Below are 17,503 nucleotides of genomic sequence, written 5' to 3'. Positions count from 1 at the left end.
CGTGTTGTTATGGACCGATACCTAAGGGCTCTACCACCAGCATTAAGGAAGTGGGTATGCCACGGAGATCCTAAAACCGCAGACCAACTTGTGGATCTTGTTGAACGGTATTCGGCGGCGGAGGAGCTTTTGAGTAACACCCAGTCCCAATCCCCAACCATCCGGACAGCAAAAGTTCCTGGTAAGACTGTTCTGGGATTCATGGGAGCTGGGAAGAATGTAAAGGCTTCACATGAGAAGTATGAGACTGTGGGCTCAGGAAAGCCTAAAATGCAGGACTATGGACTAGGCAAAGATAACATAAGATGTTTTCGTTGCCATGAGTTGGGACATATTGCCATGAACTGTCCTTTGACTATTGAACCTATGCAATGTGATGCTGCCTTTTTGAAAAAACGAATGTCTATGTTTGCTCAAGTAGTGTGTACTTCTGCCAGCTCAGTCAGGTCTAAAATGTCTAAAGTGATGAAGGAACTTTGTAAGTTGTTTAAGGTGTCTCAATTACGCACCTCAGTCTATCACCCTCAGACTGATGGCTTAGTGGAAAGATTTAATAAGACTCTAAAGCAGATGTTAAAGAAAATTGTGGACAAAGATGGGAAAAATTGGGACTTTTTTATTGTTGGGACAATATTTATTGTTTGCAGTAAGAGAAGTGCCTCAGTCGTCCACAGGGTTCTCACCATTTAAGCTGGTATATGATAGACATCCCCGTGGGTTGTTAGATGTGGCAAAAGAGACTTGGGAAGGGCAGGTCACTCCCTACAAAAGTGTGATAGAACATATTTCACAAATGCAAGATAGAATTTCGGCCGTGATGCCAATTGTAAAGAAACACATGAAACAGGCTCAAGGTATGCAAAAAAGGATTTATGATAGGGGTGCTAAGTTTCGTACCTTTGCGCCAGGAGATCGAGTGTTGGTACTTATTCCTACTGTAGAGAGTAAGTTTCTGGCCAAATGGCAGGGTCCTTACTCTATTATAGAAAGAGTAGGCGAAGTGAATTATAAAGTTCACCAACCAGATAAAAGAAAACCTGAGCAGGTTTACCATGTGAATCTAATCAAGTCTTGGAAAGACAGGCAAGCTCTGATTATGGCGTTCGTTTTGCCAGCCTGTAATGGTACTGGGATACCTAATGTTAATATAGCTATGTCTCTGTCTGACAAGCAAAAGAAGGAAGCTAGACAATTGGTGATTCATAACAAAGACTTATTTTCTGACAAACCAGGGCAGACACCTCTCATAAAACATGACATTATAACGGAACCTGGAGTAAGGGTACATGTAAGGCCCTATAGAATCCCTGAGGCTATGCGAGAGGCAGTATCTAAGGAGGTGAAAGAGATGCTGGAATTGGGGGTGATTGAAGAATCTTATAGTGAGTGGTCCAGCCCAATCGTATTAATTCCAAAACCGGATGGTTCTATAAGATTTTGTAATGACTGTAGAAAGTTAAATTCTGTGTCTAAGATTGATGCATTTCCTATGCCAAGGGTGGACGAGCTTATAGACAGGCTGGGCACATCTCGCTACATCACAACACTAGATCTAACAAAAGGTTATTGGCAGATTCCTCTGACTGAATCTGCCAAAGAAAAGACAGCATTTTCCACACCTGACTGTTTGTTTCAGTATGTAAATATGCCCTTCGGCTTACATGGGGCTCCCGCGACCTTCCAAAGGTTAATGGATAGAGTGTTAAAACTACATAGGAAATATGCTTCTGCCTATCTTGACGACATAGTGATACATAGTGATACACTGTCAACATTAATTGAAGATTTTCCTACCCTTGGTGAAGGAAAATATAGATTTTATTAAACACAAGACGCGAGTATTATGCTTTAACCTCTTTTACTTGACTCAGCAGCAAAAGAAAAGTATACAGAAAACTTTGAAAACATAGTATATGGCGTAGCCCATGGTGCTATGCCATCTTAGCCAATCAGCACACAGTACGGTACATATCAATAACTGTCGCCTTTAACACTTCCTCTTCTTTGTTGCGAACATAAACGTCTCAAATAGGATAGAATCTTCAAATGGGAACAGGAACAACAGAAGAAAAACGTAATATGGAGGTAGTCCACAATAATCTGGATGAAGTCTCGAGCCAGAAGGTAGTCTTAGGAGGCTGTGAATATAAACAGAATATAAAGAATTATAGGGATGGGTTCCCAGGGAGGGATAATACTCGCGTCTTGTGTTTAATAAAATCTATATTTTCCTTCACCAAGGGTAGGAAAATCTTCAATTTTATATAAAAACAAGACGCTTCGTATTATGCTAGTTTAAAGCTGAAATTAAATAATAGAATAAGTACATATGCAAATAAACAAAATAAATACCAATATAATCATAATAAATCACAATAAAAGCATAGAAACATGAGATTCAGGTTTAAAATAGAATGTTTTAAACGTCGATTCAGACGACCAATTTGCCGCTTTGAGGATGTCCGAAAGAGAAGCTCCGGATTGAAACAATTTAGTCGAAACTGCTCCTCTGGTAGAATGAGGACCAAATTCAGAAATGTCAATGCCAGCCATTTCCATGGTAAGTTTAACCCATCGGGCAAGAGTACAAGAAGAAACTGGTTTATGGGGTTTACAGAAAGATATTAGAAGTTGAGAAGAAAATTCTGATCGTAAATGCGCCGTTTTGGATTCATAGCAACGAAGGCACCTAACCACACAAAGTTTGTGATGATGAGGAAAAGCTGGATAGGATACTGAATGTAAATTAGTTTTAGTGCGGCGATAGATTGTAAAGATAACTCCTTCTGGAGAGTATTGCCGACTGGAAATGTCTAGAGCCCTGACATCAGAGACACGTTTGACGGAAATTAAGCATAGTAAAACGGTGAGTTTGAAAGATAATAATTTAAGAGACAAAAATTCATTATCTTCCCATGAAAGAAAGAGATCCAGAAGGATATTCACATCCCAAGTCGAAGTGTATTTAGGTAAGGGGGGGGCGACGGAAACGTATGCCTTTAAGGAGTTTGCATATTAATGGATGTTTGCCAACAGGAATAGAATCTATAAGAGAATGATAGGCTGAAATAGCAGAGCGATATAGATTAATAGTTCTATAGGCTCTACCAGCATCAAAAGATGCAGAAAGAAAATTTAGGACGTTGGAAATAGATGCATGTAAGGGATCCAGATCCCTTTGAGAGCACCAATGAAGCCAAATTTTCCAGGCTGATCTGTAAGCAGATCTGGTACCTGGTGCCCATGCATCGGATAAGAGTTCTCTAGTTGAGAGAGAAAGTGGAGAGGACGGTCTGGAAGGCCCGATATTAGGCAAGCTACAAGAGACAATTGATCCGCAAGGATTAGTGGGTGATAATTGCCAAGAGGATCCTGAAGAAGGTCTGGAGATGATGGAATGATGCGAGGAAAATCTATTAAGAGATGAAGAAGTTGAGGAAACCAAGGTTGAGTTGGCCACCAAGGAATGATGAGAATCAACGTCGATTTCCGAATTGAGGTTTGAAGAAGAACCCGAGGAATAAGGTTGAAGGGAGGAAATGCATACAGTGTTTATTGAGGCCAGAATTGGAGGAAAGCATCCACTCCTAAAGCTTCTGAAAAATTGTGGAACTTGACAATTCAGACGCGAAGCGAACATGTCTACGTGGGGGGGACCCCACAATTGACTGATGTGTTGGAATATCTTGGGGAGAAGTCTCCAATCGCTGTAGTCCGATAGGAATCGGAAGTTCCAATCTGTGATAGAGTTGGAAATGCCCGGAAGGTATTCCGCTTTCAAAACCACATTTCTTTCGAGACAAAAATGCCAGAAATCTTTGGCAATATCTGCAAGGGCTTTTGAAGTGGTTCCGCCAAGGTGATTGATATACTGGACAGCAGATATGTTGTCCATGCGAAGTAAGACACAACAGTGGGATGAATCCTTCGCAAAACTCTTTAGCGCGAAGAACCCAGCCAAAAGTTCCAAGCAATTGATGTGTAGGTTGGATTCGGAAGGAGACCATTTCCCTCCAGTAGAGAGGGAGTCGCAACGAGCTCCCCATCCTGATTCTATTACTATATCCGGATTCGGATGAAAGATCGCTTTTCCGTTCCATGTTTGGATGTGAGATAGCCACCAAAGAAGTTCTTCCTTGGCGTCTAAAGAGAGACGGATTTCGTCTGAATAACCTAGGCCCTCTCTCAAATGTTTGATCTTCAGGCGTTGAAGAGCCCGATAGTGAAGAGGGGCTGGAAATACAGCATGAATGGAGGCTGACAGGAGACCCACCAAACGAGCTATGGTTCTGAGAGAGATAAGATCCTTGTGTAAAATTTGGCGAATCTCTTTTCGAATAGTTTTTAGTCTCCTGGGAGGGAGACTTAGACAAGTGGATTGTGTATTTATCAAGAACCCCAAGAATTCGATCTCCTGAGTTGGTTGAAGAACAGATTTTTTGAGGTTTAATAGAAAACCTAAGTTGTTCAAAAGATCCAGAGTCCAATCTTTGTGAACCTGAAGAAGAGATATGGATTGCGCCATAAGGAGAATGTCGTCGAGGTAAATAATAAGACGAACTCCTCGACTTCTGAGTAGAGCTACAATGGGTTTTAGGAGTTTGGTAAAACACCATGGGGCCGACGAAAGGCCGAAGGGAAGGCAAGTGAACTGCCATGTCAGATTGTCCCAACGAAATTGAAGGAAAGTCTGAGACGACGGATGAATCGGAACCGTAAGATAAGCGTCTTTCAAATCTATTTTGATCAACCAATCGTCTTTTAGAAGTATATCTCTTAAAAGATGGATTCCTTCCATCTTGAAGTGTCTGTACACCACAAAATTGTTGAGTAATCTGAGGTTGATAACAGGTCTGTGACCTCCGTCCTTTTTCTTTACCAGAAAAAGATTGCTGATAAAGCCTGGTGTATTTGGAGGGACCGTAATAATGGCCTTTTTTGTAATGAGATCCTTCACCTCTGAATCTATCAGAGCTTGATCTGTCAAAGAAAATTGGATGGGATGAGGAAGAGTGTGTTGTATGGGATGACATATGAAATCTATCTGGAAACCTGATACAGTGTTCAGGATCCATGAGTCGGAAGTAATCATACTCCAGTTGTTCAAAAAATGTATGAGTCTTCCGCCTAATGGAACCCGATTTGAAAAAACAGGAAGGCTTACCTGAAGAAGTTCTTGCTCGGGGTACTCCTCGATTCCCTCTGGGACGCCATGGTCTTGCTCGATATGGGAAGAATGGGGTGGCATTAGCAGATTGGACTGCATATGAGGTATTGGGTTGGTAGGAGCCTCTTCGGGATGGATTGGAGCGGCCGGGGAAGCGACTCCTGCCTTTCCCGGCCCTACCAAAAACTCTCTGCGCGAAAACTTTTTTGATATTAGTCTGCGCCTTATTAATAGAGGAAAATAAACCCACGTATTTTCCCATTTCATGGATGAATTCCTCCCCAAATAACATACCCTCAGTAGGGTGTTGGGGGTCATTGGTTGCCAAGTTTGTAAGCTGGGGGTCTATTTTAATAAGAATCGAACGCTTGCGTTCTGCAGACAGAGCTGCATTAGCGTTCCCAAAAATGCATGCTGCACGTTGCAGCCAGCCCAGCATTACCTCAGAATTCAACGGGGTCTGGTTCGTAACGGCTGAGTGGGCTAGATCCAGCATCTTTGTCAATGGCCCCAAAAGGTCCATCAGTTTGTCTTGGCATGATCTGAAACTCCTATCCAATCCTTTTTTAGGGTTTTTATTTCCTTTAGAAAGGAATTTTGAAAGGATAGGATCCAATTCTGGGGTAATATTAGAGTTATGAGGTAGGGATGGCCTCGGGCATTCCGCCTTAAGTTTGTTTCGGGTACTTTTGTCAAGGCTTTTAAAAGTTCTAGTAGATATAAATTTTGCTACTTCAGGGGTGGGAAGCCACTCTCCTGATCTGGGGTGGCGGATGAGTGCCGGATCAAAATAGGATTGATCATTGTCAGGGAATGTAACATTATCCTGAGCCTCATTGTCATCAATGACCTCACCACTCTCTTCAGATAAAGGATCATCCTGGTGAGATACCTCATCATCATCCTCCTGAGAATCCGAAGAATCTCCAGAATCAACTTCTATGAAGGAATCTGGCTTGCGCCGCATAGCGGCTTTCTGAGCCCTGTAAAATGAGTCTTCCTCTTGGGCGGAGGGTATGGCGTGCCTTTGAACAGCACTAGTTGGTTGACTCAAGTCAATAAATTTAGATTGTTTAGGTTCCTGGCTAGTCCCCTTGGAAATCTTTTTAAGGGGAGCATTGCCGTCCTCGAGGTGATGCCTCTTGCCAGTAGCCTTCTTAGGTATATGAAACCCTTTAGCCAATTTGGACACAGAGTCCACAGGAGACCAATATTGATCAGATGGGGTACAGGGTCTGGCCAGAGGAGATGGGCCTGGATGTGATAAGGCCATAGAAATAGATTTGGACACACTGTCCTGTAATACCGTAACCGCAGATTGAACTGCGGAATGAACTGCCGAGTGGACTGATCGAGCCACCGACTCGTCAATCATAGACTGTACGGTCTCTTTATTCATGAGATCAGTCATGGCAGATTGGACATGTAAATCTCTGGCTGCCGATCCCTCAGACATTGTACAATTGATGGTATAAATTAAGGTAAAGCACTATTTAGGAAAATAAACTGTTTATATGTATATAAATGAGTATATATTAAATGAGTAGTTAATTAATCTAAATAATTAATTAATATTAACTATTAAATTAATATTAAAATAGTGTTATTAAGGAAAATATGCCAACCACAAATATAGTAGGAAATTTTTTTGGGCTGTAGTAACAAAAAATCACCACAGGGTGGTAGCACAGGCTAAGGGAAGAGAATTTTAGAATATTTTAGGCAAACCAGATAGTAAGTAACAATTTTAGGAATAGAAGTGCAGAGCGCGTTTGCGAGCGTGACTGGGCGGGATGCTGTCTCTCTGACGAGTGACAGGATTCCCGCCTCTCACGTCAGGTGAGGACCACACTGACGCGAGATATCGCGAGAGTTCAACGGCTGAGCTCTCACACGAAATGGCGGCGATGACGCAGCATGCAAAGAAGAAGATAAGGAAGGACCGCTGGGGTATGTAGAGGCCGCGACAAATGCGGGGAGTGTGGAAACCGAAACCGGAATCCAGGAGACGGTAATGTATGAAGGGAATAGAAGATATGAATGAGGGATATTAATTAAAAGAACGGGATCTAAATCCCAGTATACCAGATAAAAGTATGTTAGGGGAAAAGAAAGAGGGGAAGGGGAAGAGGGGGATTGGGGAATAAATTAAATAATGAAAATTAATTGATGAAATGCAGAATAGTATATAGAAACATTCAATAGTAATGTATAAAATAATATAAAAGAAAGATAATGGAGATCTTGTAGAAGAATGAATAGGAATGGTAACAATAAGTATGAAAATAATATAGCAATAAATTAAATTAATTAATTAATTAGCAATAATCAATTAATAATATGGAGGAAGAAATTACTCATCTGTTCACACTGCTGAGCAGCAAAAGAAGAGGAAGTGTTAAAGGCGACAGTTATTGATATGTACCGTACTGTGTGCTGATTGGCTAAGATGGCATAGCACCATGGGCTACGCCATATACTATGTTTTCAAAGTTTTCTGTATACTTTTCTTTTGCTGCTGAGTCAAGTAAAAGAGGTTAAAGCATAATACGAAGCGTCTTGTTTTTATATAAAATTGACAATTTACAGGTAGCAGGTCTGACAGCGAACCCTAGAAAATGTTGCATTGGTTTAGAAGAAGCCAAGTATTTGGGTTACATAATCGGAAGAGGTATAATCAAGCCCCAGATTGACAAAATTGAAGCAATCCAGAAGTGGCCACAACCTCTGAATAAAAAACAGGTGAGGGCCTTCCTGGGAATTACAGGTTATTATAGACGGTTCATACCTAATTTTGCATCCATAGCTAATCCCCTGACTGATCTCACCAAGGGAAAAGACTCCGTAATGTTAAGGTGGAACCCTGAAGCAGAAAAAGCGTTCCAAACATTGAAATTGGCCCTTTGTTCCCAGCCAGTCTTGGTCACGCCGGACTTTAAAAAGGAGTTTGTGGTGCAGACAGATGCCTCTGAGACAGGAATAGGGGCTGTCCTGTCACAAATCAGGGATGGAGAGGGACATCCTGTGCTTTATTTAAGCAGGAAGCTGAATAAGCATGAGATAAATTATGCAATTGTAGAGAAAAATAGCAGGGTAACAAGATTTTTTTCTAGCTCTGCAGGCCTACAACTTTACAGTAGAGCATAGATCTGGTCGGCTTCAGGGAAATGCAGATGCACTGTCACGTGTTCACTGCCTTTTGGTTACAGGTGCTCATCCCCAGTGGCCTGAGCAGAGGGGGGGGGGGGGGGGGATATGTGACACTCATGCAGGTTTGGTTGTGGAGGGCAGGTATATTTCTCCCAGGTTCCTTTCCTATGTGAGGTAACTCCAGAGCCTCTCACCTACAGGGTGATTGATTAAGGTGAATGAGAGGGTGGATAGAAAAGAGAAGCCAGGAGTGCAGATCTCTCTCTCTGGCTGAGGACACAGAATGCCTGTCTGTGGAGAGTCTCATGTGACTAAAGGTTGCTGAAAGTATTTTTGTTAGCTGGCAGAGAGAAGCTCTCCAGCTGGTAGTGAGGGTCATCACTTGTATAGTTACTGCCGGACAGGCAAGGTTTTTCTTTTGTTCCTGTATTGTTATTTTTATTTGGCTTGCAACCTTTCTAATAAACCTGACCAAGAGTCAGATTGCATGAATTTGCTGCTGTTTGCCTGATTTGGATAAAGACAGACACGTGTCCCTTTCTCTCAGCAAAGGGCGATCCCTGACACTTCTCACAAATTCTGTAGGTTTTGCATAGGTTTAGGAAGGCAGAAAGGTCAGTTGGCCTCATTTCTAAACTACAGCAGCATCCTTCCAGGATAGAAAAGAAATCACTCTTATCTGTAAGGGTTGTGATGGCTCGCTCTTGCAAATAGTTGCAGTTGCAGTATAGAGGCAAGGAAGCAGTATTTTCCAAATCAAAGTTCAGTGTTTTATTCACACTTCACACAGCAAACAGTCTTTATATGCAGAACAAAGGAAAATGTAACAAAAGTCCACCTGTATTTGTTAGGTGTTTGTTCACACCTCAGAGCATGCCATGCGGCATCAAGCAAGTCTTTTCCAGTCCTCCAGGCAGGCTGCTTACCAGCTTCCAACCTTGGAGCAAACATAGGGAAGAACTCCACTCTCAGCTCTCTCTGGCAGTGTGAGCTGCAACTAGCAAATCCCCCTCAGCTGGTGAAACAGGTTGCCTTTAAGGCCAACAAAAGGTGGCCTGGATTGTGGGGAATGACCCCCACCCTGCACTTGGTCATTCCCAGTAAGAACCATTCCGGATTGGCCTTCCAGCCATACTACGGCCATAGTGTCGGCACAGACATTGCAGCACAGACATTGAATGAATACCGTCTCTTACTTCACCAAAGCCAGGAGCCTTGGTGACACATATCGCCCATCCACCACAATACCTTTCACCTTCTCACAGGGGAAAATAAAAAGGGGACCTAGGTTTGATATAGGAGGAACAGTAGCAGGATATTATAAGCAAATTACCACAAATATCTATATGAGAAGACCACACACTAATGAATAACAATTTGCTCCATGGAAAACATCGCGATTTTGACTTAATATCAGACTGAGAGATTCCCTTTTCTGTAGTCGGTGAAAAATACATAGTCAACTTGCTATTCTATGGCCTTGTCCAAAATTAGAATGCTGTAAGAATTGGGTGGTGGACCAGGGTACCCCCTTATTAGTTTTAATACTCCTGTCATCCTGTCTTTGTGACAGCCCTTTCCAGTAGCCATAGTACCTGCTATTCTGATTTGGTATGCACCCATACCTGCTATGCTGATTTAGTACGCATAGGTGGTGTAATGTGTTGTAAAGAGGTGCCCTCTATTTTGGTAGTACCATCCATAGCTATTCCAACCACCTCATTGCCTTTTCCATAGCAGGAAGCACACAGAGAAAAAGCCTGCTCAACTACCAAATACACAACTACTCGCCGCTGTGACAAATACGAAGTATACAAAAAGAAGGTTACAGCGGCACTCTTGGTAAAAAAATTAAGGCTCTTAGCGCACTTTTTGATCTAAACATGTCCCCTATCCACCATGCAGAGTTTGCCTCATTTTGGATGCACCCTAACACGCTCACTCTACTCACCTCTGCTGGGCATACAGCCTCAGACTAGGTGATATGCAGAATCCATTATCAGTTTAAGGACCAACTGTGGAAAGGGAGGGGTGCATGGCTAAGAGAGGTTGCCATTCCACCTCGCTTACATTGCAACACACAGAAAAATAGCCTGCACATCAACCAAATACACAGGTGCATGCTGCTGTGGCAAATACAGTCGTTTTTTTTAACCAATTGTGCTGATGCAACCTTTGTATTTGCCATAGCAGTTGTTCTACTCTGCACCCCCATGGCTACCCTTCAGTGTTTCTTTTGGGTCACTCCGGTCAGTAAGTTTTACAGTACATTCTCCTGCAGGCCCCCATTCCATTCTGGACAATATCTTGGAAAGGGTGCTAGGGTAACCTTACTTTTTTGCTAGGGTAACCTTACCTCCTCTATTGGCATTTCTCTACTATTGTTATTTGACCATTTCCCCCTTTCTCCTAGTATACTCTTCCATCCAGGCCCTTCAGGTTGTTCAAGAATTCTGGAGGGGCCTTATCAGGCTACACTCATCTAGGGTCCCTTGCCTAGGATCTGCCTATGGCTGCATCTACCACCCTGAAAGCCTATTGTCTTGTCTACATTTGCAGGCATCTTTTTGTCCTCCTCTCATACGATAAGTAGTCTAACTCTTCTATGGGAAAAATTGTTCTTGCATCTGGGCTTGTTTTTTACCTTTCTACTCCTGTGGTTAAAGGGTGGCATGACTGGTCCCCCCTCTAGTCCCTCTTTCTCCTTTGCTCCTTTTGTCCTTTTTTTTTTTTTTTCCACCAGTCCATAGTCTTCCTTGGATAGGATTCAGGTCTTTGTTGCCTTGTCTTTTGCATGGCTTTCCTTCATGGTGTAGGCATAGACTTTTTCCTGCCCCACTGATAGCTGACTACCACCCATCTGTGGGGACTCCCCCTTGTGAGCTTGTCCTTTGAATTTGGCCCTTCTGTCATTCCTGCTAGTCTACCAAGCCCTGGCATCTTTGGGTCATTTTTCCATTTCTCCTCTGCCTCCTACAGAAAGGATCCCTGCTAGTGCTATGTTCTTATTCCCTCCCTTTTGGGGCTAATTTTGGATGTGCCACAGACTTCTGTGAGCCCCAGATTAGAGGCAAGAAAATAGGATTTTTTGTTAAATCCTTTTCTCGCAAAGTTCATTGGGAACACAACTCCCACTCAGTTATTTTTTTCTCTCTTTGGGATATCTACTGGTCCTTCTGAAAGAGCCTTTCTTGTCCTCTGCAAGTCAGGCTCATTCTAAGGTTCTTTTACTTTTGGTTTTGGCTTCTCTTGGTACTCCTAGAACTAACTAACAAACTGAGTAGCTCAGTGCCTGCAAGAGGGGCAGCACCGTATACTCGCAGTCTTGTGTGTCCCCCAATGAACTTTACGAGAAAAGGATTTTATATGCGAGTAACACAAAAATCCTATTATTGCCTTGTATGCATTACTTGTACATGATTTGTCACCTTTACCAGCAAATAACATCCTAGGATGTACAAGATGCTTTAATAAAGAAACAATACAGACTATGCTGCCCTGAGCAAGGCGTTATATTGGTTTATGAGTGAAAATATAGTATGCTTACTGGGATGGGGAAAGGGAGTGGGAGAGGGTGTTTTCTCGATTGTGTATGTAAAGCACAAATTGTCAAAAAATTCTTCTTTGAACTTGCTAACCTTTTAGTAAGGGGAACATAAACTTTTAAGTTATCTGTCCTTAGTATGAATTGTATCACACACAATTTGTAGCCCTGGTTACCAAGGCCTCTGTAAAGGCCTAGAAATGTGTAGTTTCAACTGGATTTGACATCTAACAGAAGAAATTTATCGCTGACCCTTGGATTTCTGTTGCAGATTTGCAGTTTGATTTGACTCTGATACACTCATATTAGGAATTTTGCTTCAATAAGTGACCTGTTACAAATTTTTCTCTGCAACACAGATATCATATCTGCGTTAACAACAATGTGGGTTTTTATTGAAAGTAATAGAAGGAATATTTGAACATGTTAAAATGTTTATGGGTACATACCCTAATGCTGCTGAGCCTATCAATAAAGGATAGTTTCTGGAAGTATGGCAACAGCAATGTATTTAATTGTGGACAAAATAAACTTTATTAGTTTCTAAGAGTTATTACTGTTTTATCGTAGTCTTCAAATTAAAGTTTAGAAAGACATATTTTAAACTAAATATTTTTTTTTATTGCAGAAAGAGTCTATCTTGACCACCATTGGTATTTTGGAAGAACCTTTGGGAAATGCTCGACTCCATACTACTCGCCTTGTTGCTGCTTTGCTTCAAGCCAATACATCCAGTATTAACCAGGAGCTCTGCAGACTTCGGACAATGGATCTGTTACTTGTAAGCTCCATTCTATTCACATTCCATATAAAGATCAAAAACCATTCAGTATATGTAGAAGGTAAACTGACAGCTGGTTCACCTGCACTAAACCCAATACACACGGTTATAGTGCTGGTGAATCAGGTTAAAATGAAGTATTATTCACCCGTATCTTAGCCACCATTGCTGATATGTTCTGAGCTTTCCTGCTTCTGTCTTCTCTTCTCCAAAATACCTGCCCACCTCATAAATATTTATATTTTACCCATGTGAGTTGGACAAGCATATGGAAGCAGATAGGACGGAGGCAGGGAAGCTCAGAACACCGGCTGTCAACTCCATTGCTCAAAGGGATTTAATTAACATATTAGTGATGGGCTAATATGGAGTGTATCTCCGAAACGAGACCAAGAATCTGGGTAAATAATACATCATTTTAATCCAGTTCACCAGCACTATAACCCTGTTTATTGGGTTTAGTGTGGGTAAACAATCTGTCAGTTCCGATTTAATTAAAATGGGGTTATCTGAAAGTAGGCTAAATCTTTTTTTACCCTTAAAGCTGATGTGTGCCAGTTATGTGATTAAAAAAGGTTATTTTTAGTGTTTTTCTTTAACACTGAATAAACAATAATAGGCTTATATAATGGATTATTTAATGTTGATACAGCAATTTACTACCCTTTTTGCAGTATTTTGAGGTCTTTCTATGTGAAATAGGCTGTTTATACCACATTTTGCCTATTCATCTTAGATACTGTCAAAAAGTTATTCTGACCTATACTGTGGAATGAGATAAAAACAATATAGAATAGCAGGCATTTGAATTCTCATTTACATCTCTCTTGCAGGACTTATTTTTTAGGTACACTTGGAATAACTTTCTACACATCCAGGTGGAGATGTGCATAGCTGCAATCCTTTCACACTCTTTGCAAAATGGAAAGTGTTGTGGAGCTTTGGAGGAGAAAACTAACTTGGAGACACCAAATGAGAGCACGGAAATATCTGAGACTTCTGTGCCTGACCAAGAAGATCTTATGATTACACATGTAAGTCAAAATGCTAATTAAAAAATACTCCTTGTTTGCTCTTATGCTGTGAATGAAATGCAAATGTACAGTAAACCAGAAGTTAAAGGACATCTGCAGCGTGATTAACACTTATCCCCTATACACAGGATAGGGATTGAGTGTTTGATCGCGGGGGGGTCCGACCACTGGGATCCCTGTGATCTCCTGTACGGGGCCGTGGCTGTCCCGTGCAGAGGGCGTGCCGGTCGTAGCATGACATTGCAGCCGGCATGCCTCCTCCATACATCTCTATGGGAGAGGCGGGGAGTCAGCGTTCGTGCCTCCCCGTCTCCCCCATAGAACTGTATGGAGACGGGGCGTCACCACCGACCTCTAGGTCGACGCTACGTGCTTTAGCGCTCACCATGAGCGCTAATGGCGGCGCCCTGTTAGGGGGATCGCGGGGGGTCCCAGCAGTCGGACCCCCGCAATCAAACACTTATCCCCTATCCTGTGGATAGGGGATAAGTGTCATACCGCTGCAGTTGTCCTTTAAAGATAGTCTCTTAACTAAAATATGCAGTCTAATCTGTGGGCAACTGTGGTATGGAACTGGAGGAGCTGAGCAGATTAATTTCTCTGATTTATGTTTAACAAATATATGGCTACTTTTGGTACTATATGCTTCTTGCTGGCTTTGCATAATCTTCTCAGGCTTCACTGTAAATAGGTATTTACCAACAATTTTTTAAGTTGTGCTTTATTATTGGGGCTATTTGTATCTCTGTGTAGTCAAAATAACTATTTTTTTCACCTGTTTTAGCTCTTTCAGGACTGCTGCTTGGTTCAAAGAATTTTGGATGCATGGGAAACCAATGACAAAATCCAGTGAGTCCTAAAAACTGTTACAATTTAACATATGTATTAATCATAAATGCATTACATGGTTTCCGACAATAATGAAAAATGTGGTCTTTCGCATGCATCTATGTTGCAGAGTACATAATGACTATTGTCAACTTGCGTATTACTTTTGTGCAGTTACTTTTTCTATGACTTATGGGGCAGACTAAATTTATCCTGCTTCTGTGTATGCTAATATTCTCGATATCTTAAATTGAAACTTATATTTATGCTATATTTCTTTGTAGGGCTGAGGGAGGAATGAGGAGGGGAAATATGGGTCACTTAACTCGTATAGCCAATGCCGTTGTACAGAATATGGAGAAAGGTTCTATTCAAGTACAGATCAGTGACTTTATTACAGGTAATGTCCTTAAACAGTTATCCTTATTTATTATGACACATTCATAGTGTACATCCTGCTATAAATATCTATCTGTACAGAGCAACCATTATCACATCAATTGCTGTATTATTTCTTAACATCTATTATACAAGTGGCACAGTGTTTTCTTGTGCAACTTGGTATAATAGCTCAGAGGACCTGTCATGGTCACATGCTGCCCTTAAATAGGACAGCATATTCTGATGACAGATTCCCTTTTAGCTGTCACTCAAATTAGACATCCAAACATTCATGCTGTCTCTTATTGCAGGCATTGTGTGTGTGTGTGTGTGTGTATATATATATATATATATATATATATGTGTGTATATATATATATATATATATATATATATGTGTGTGTATATATATATATATATAGTGTGTGTGTGTGTGTAGAAAGTACACTTTCGGAACTAAAATATATGCTTTAAAAAATAGTAATAATAATAAATAAATACATTTTGTGCTAGAAAGCCACATACCAAGTTATTAAGTGGGTTAAAAGTTTACTGCGTCCACTTCTCTCTCCTTGTGGGATAGGTTACGTATCTGTTTCCCTCTCCACTCTGCCCACAGACCTGTGGCTCCTATATTTACCAACCCGGATTTTGTCACAGGAATGTCCAGTCGTCTTTCTTGTGGTGGATGAATAAGGGATTTTTTAGTATTGGTTTTCTTTTTTCCAGACTGTATCCAAACTACCATATTCTGGGGTCTTGCAGTATAGTCAGAAAGCCTACTACTTAAAGACATGGACAAAATTATTTGTACCCTCCTGTTTTAATACTGGTCAACAGAATCATTTTGAAAAACAAAATAATGTAACTGGCCTGGACAAAAATAATGGTACCCAGGACTTAATATTTTGTTCGACAACCTTTTGAGTCAGTCACTGCGAGCAAGTCATTTCTACAACTCTCAACGAGACTTGTGCACTCCTCATAAGCAAACTGTTCAAGTTGTCTCAGGTATGAAGGCTTCTCCATATCGCATATTTTAGCTCCTTCCACAGATGTTGAATAAGATTCAGATCAGGGCTCATAGAAGGCCACTTCAGAATAGTCCAGTGTTTTGCTTTTAGGCATTCTTGGGTGTTTTCGTGTTTTGGGTCATTATCCTATTGAAGGACCTATGACTGAGACCAAGCTTTCTAAGTGTGCGTTCACACCACAATTTGTTAAAACGGTCACCTTTTTCTGGTTGGGGAATGTGAAAACCGGGAGCTCCCATACCCCAGCCGAACCAGGCCCACATCTCATTCATTTGAATGAGCCGACCAGAGTCAGATAGTGAATCCGGTCGACTCATTTTTGCCCCGTATACGTCCCCGTATCCTGTGCCAAATGCAGCAATGCAACCCTAAAACATAACCGAGCATCCTCCATGCTTCACAGAAGGTACAGTGGGGGAGATTCATCAAGACCTGTGCTGAGAAAAAGTTGACCAGTTACCCATAGCAACCAATCATATTGCGTCTTTTTTTTTTTACAGAGGCCTTTTTAAAAATAAAAGAATGTTCTTTACTTTGTATGCCCAATTTTTGCGTCTGTGTGATGCGACTTGCCAAAAAGCTCCAGTTTTGTCTCATCTATACAAAGGACATTCTCCCAGAAGTTTTATGGCTTGTCATTCTGGAGAGAAATGTGCTGCCCAGTGTCAGGAAGCTTGGTCTTAGTAGCAGGTCATGCGTCCTCCTACAGGAAAATTACTCAAAACACGCAGCTAAAAACACCCAAGAATGGCTAAGAGCCAAGAAAATCCAAGATACATGGAGAAAAGTGCAAAAGTCTCCTTAAGGGTGCGTTCACACGGAGTAAATGAAGAGTAATTCACGCCGAAAAATTTACGGGCGGAAAAAATAATTTTATTTTCCGGTGAAATTCGCGCAGAATTGCGTGCAGAATTGTGCGCGGACTTGAGGGAGAAAGAAGTGAAGGGTTTTTCAGCAATTTCCGCGCAAATTCCCCGAGAATTCCATGTGAAAAAGATGCCGGGCGGAATTTTTTTTTACCATTGACTTCAATTGATTTCTGCTAGCGGATTCCGCTTGAAGAATGAACATGTTCTTTCTTCAAGCGGAGCGGAATTCAGTGTTGGAATTCCGCTAGCAGAATTTCCGCAGTGTGAACAGGACAGCGGAAAAAACATTAAAGTCAATGGGCAGAGGAGATGAGCATTAATTTGAAGCGGAGAATTCAAGGGGAATTACTCGAGTAAATTTCTCTTGAATTACTCTGTGTGAACGCACCCTAAGAGTTACAGACCTCGCTTGCTTGCAGTGACTGCCTCAAAAGGGTGTGCAATAAAATATTAAGTCCTGGGAACCATCATTTTTTGTCCAGGACAGTTTCATTATTATGTTTTTCAAAATGATTCTGTTGAACCATAATTCAAAAGCAATGTCTTATTTCCATCAGTTCATTTTCAACAAATTGTTATTTATTATTATATTTGTCAGTTTCAAGTTATTTCAGGGAGCATTGTGGGTTTTTCTGTCTTTAACGGAAGAGTACCCACAATTTTGTCCATGTCTGAAAGTAGCTGAATCCATGTTTGAATTCTTATTTATGGGCTC

General features: G+C 41.3%; 1 protein-coding gene across 5 annotated transcripts in view; it reads left to right on the top strand.

Moving 5' to 3' along the window:
• Positions 1–17,503, top strand: part of PPP6R2 (protein phosphatase 6 regulatory subunit 2) — a 298,731-nt gene that overhangs the window by 129,174 nt on the left and 152,054 nt on the right. For all 5 annotated transcript variants that reach the window (XM_056573053.1, XM_056573055.1, XM_056573054.1 and 2 more), the window contains exons 10-13: positions 12,490–12,642; positions 13,476–13,676; positions 14,461–14,525; positions 14,789–14,904. In XM_056573053.1, the coding sequence (XP_056429028.1) occupies positions 12,490–12,642; positions 13,476–13,676; positions 14,461–14,525; positions 14,789–14,904 (535 nt within the window). The remainder of the gene's footprint in view (positions 1–12,489; positions 12,643–13,475; positions 13,677–14,460; positions 14,526–14,788; positions 14,905–17,503) is intronic.

Source organism: Hyla sarda, chromosome 4 (assembly GCF_029499605.1).
Source record: "Hyla sarda isolate aHylSar1 chromosome 4, aHylSar1.hap1, whole genome shotgun sequence".
Classification (NCBI taxonomy): Eukaryota; Metazoa; Chordata; class Amphibia; order Anura; family Hylidae; genus Hyla; species Hyla sarda.
This window is presented reverse-complemented; position numbering and strand designations above follow the sequence as displayed.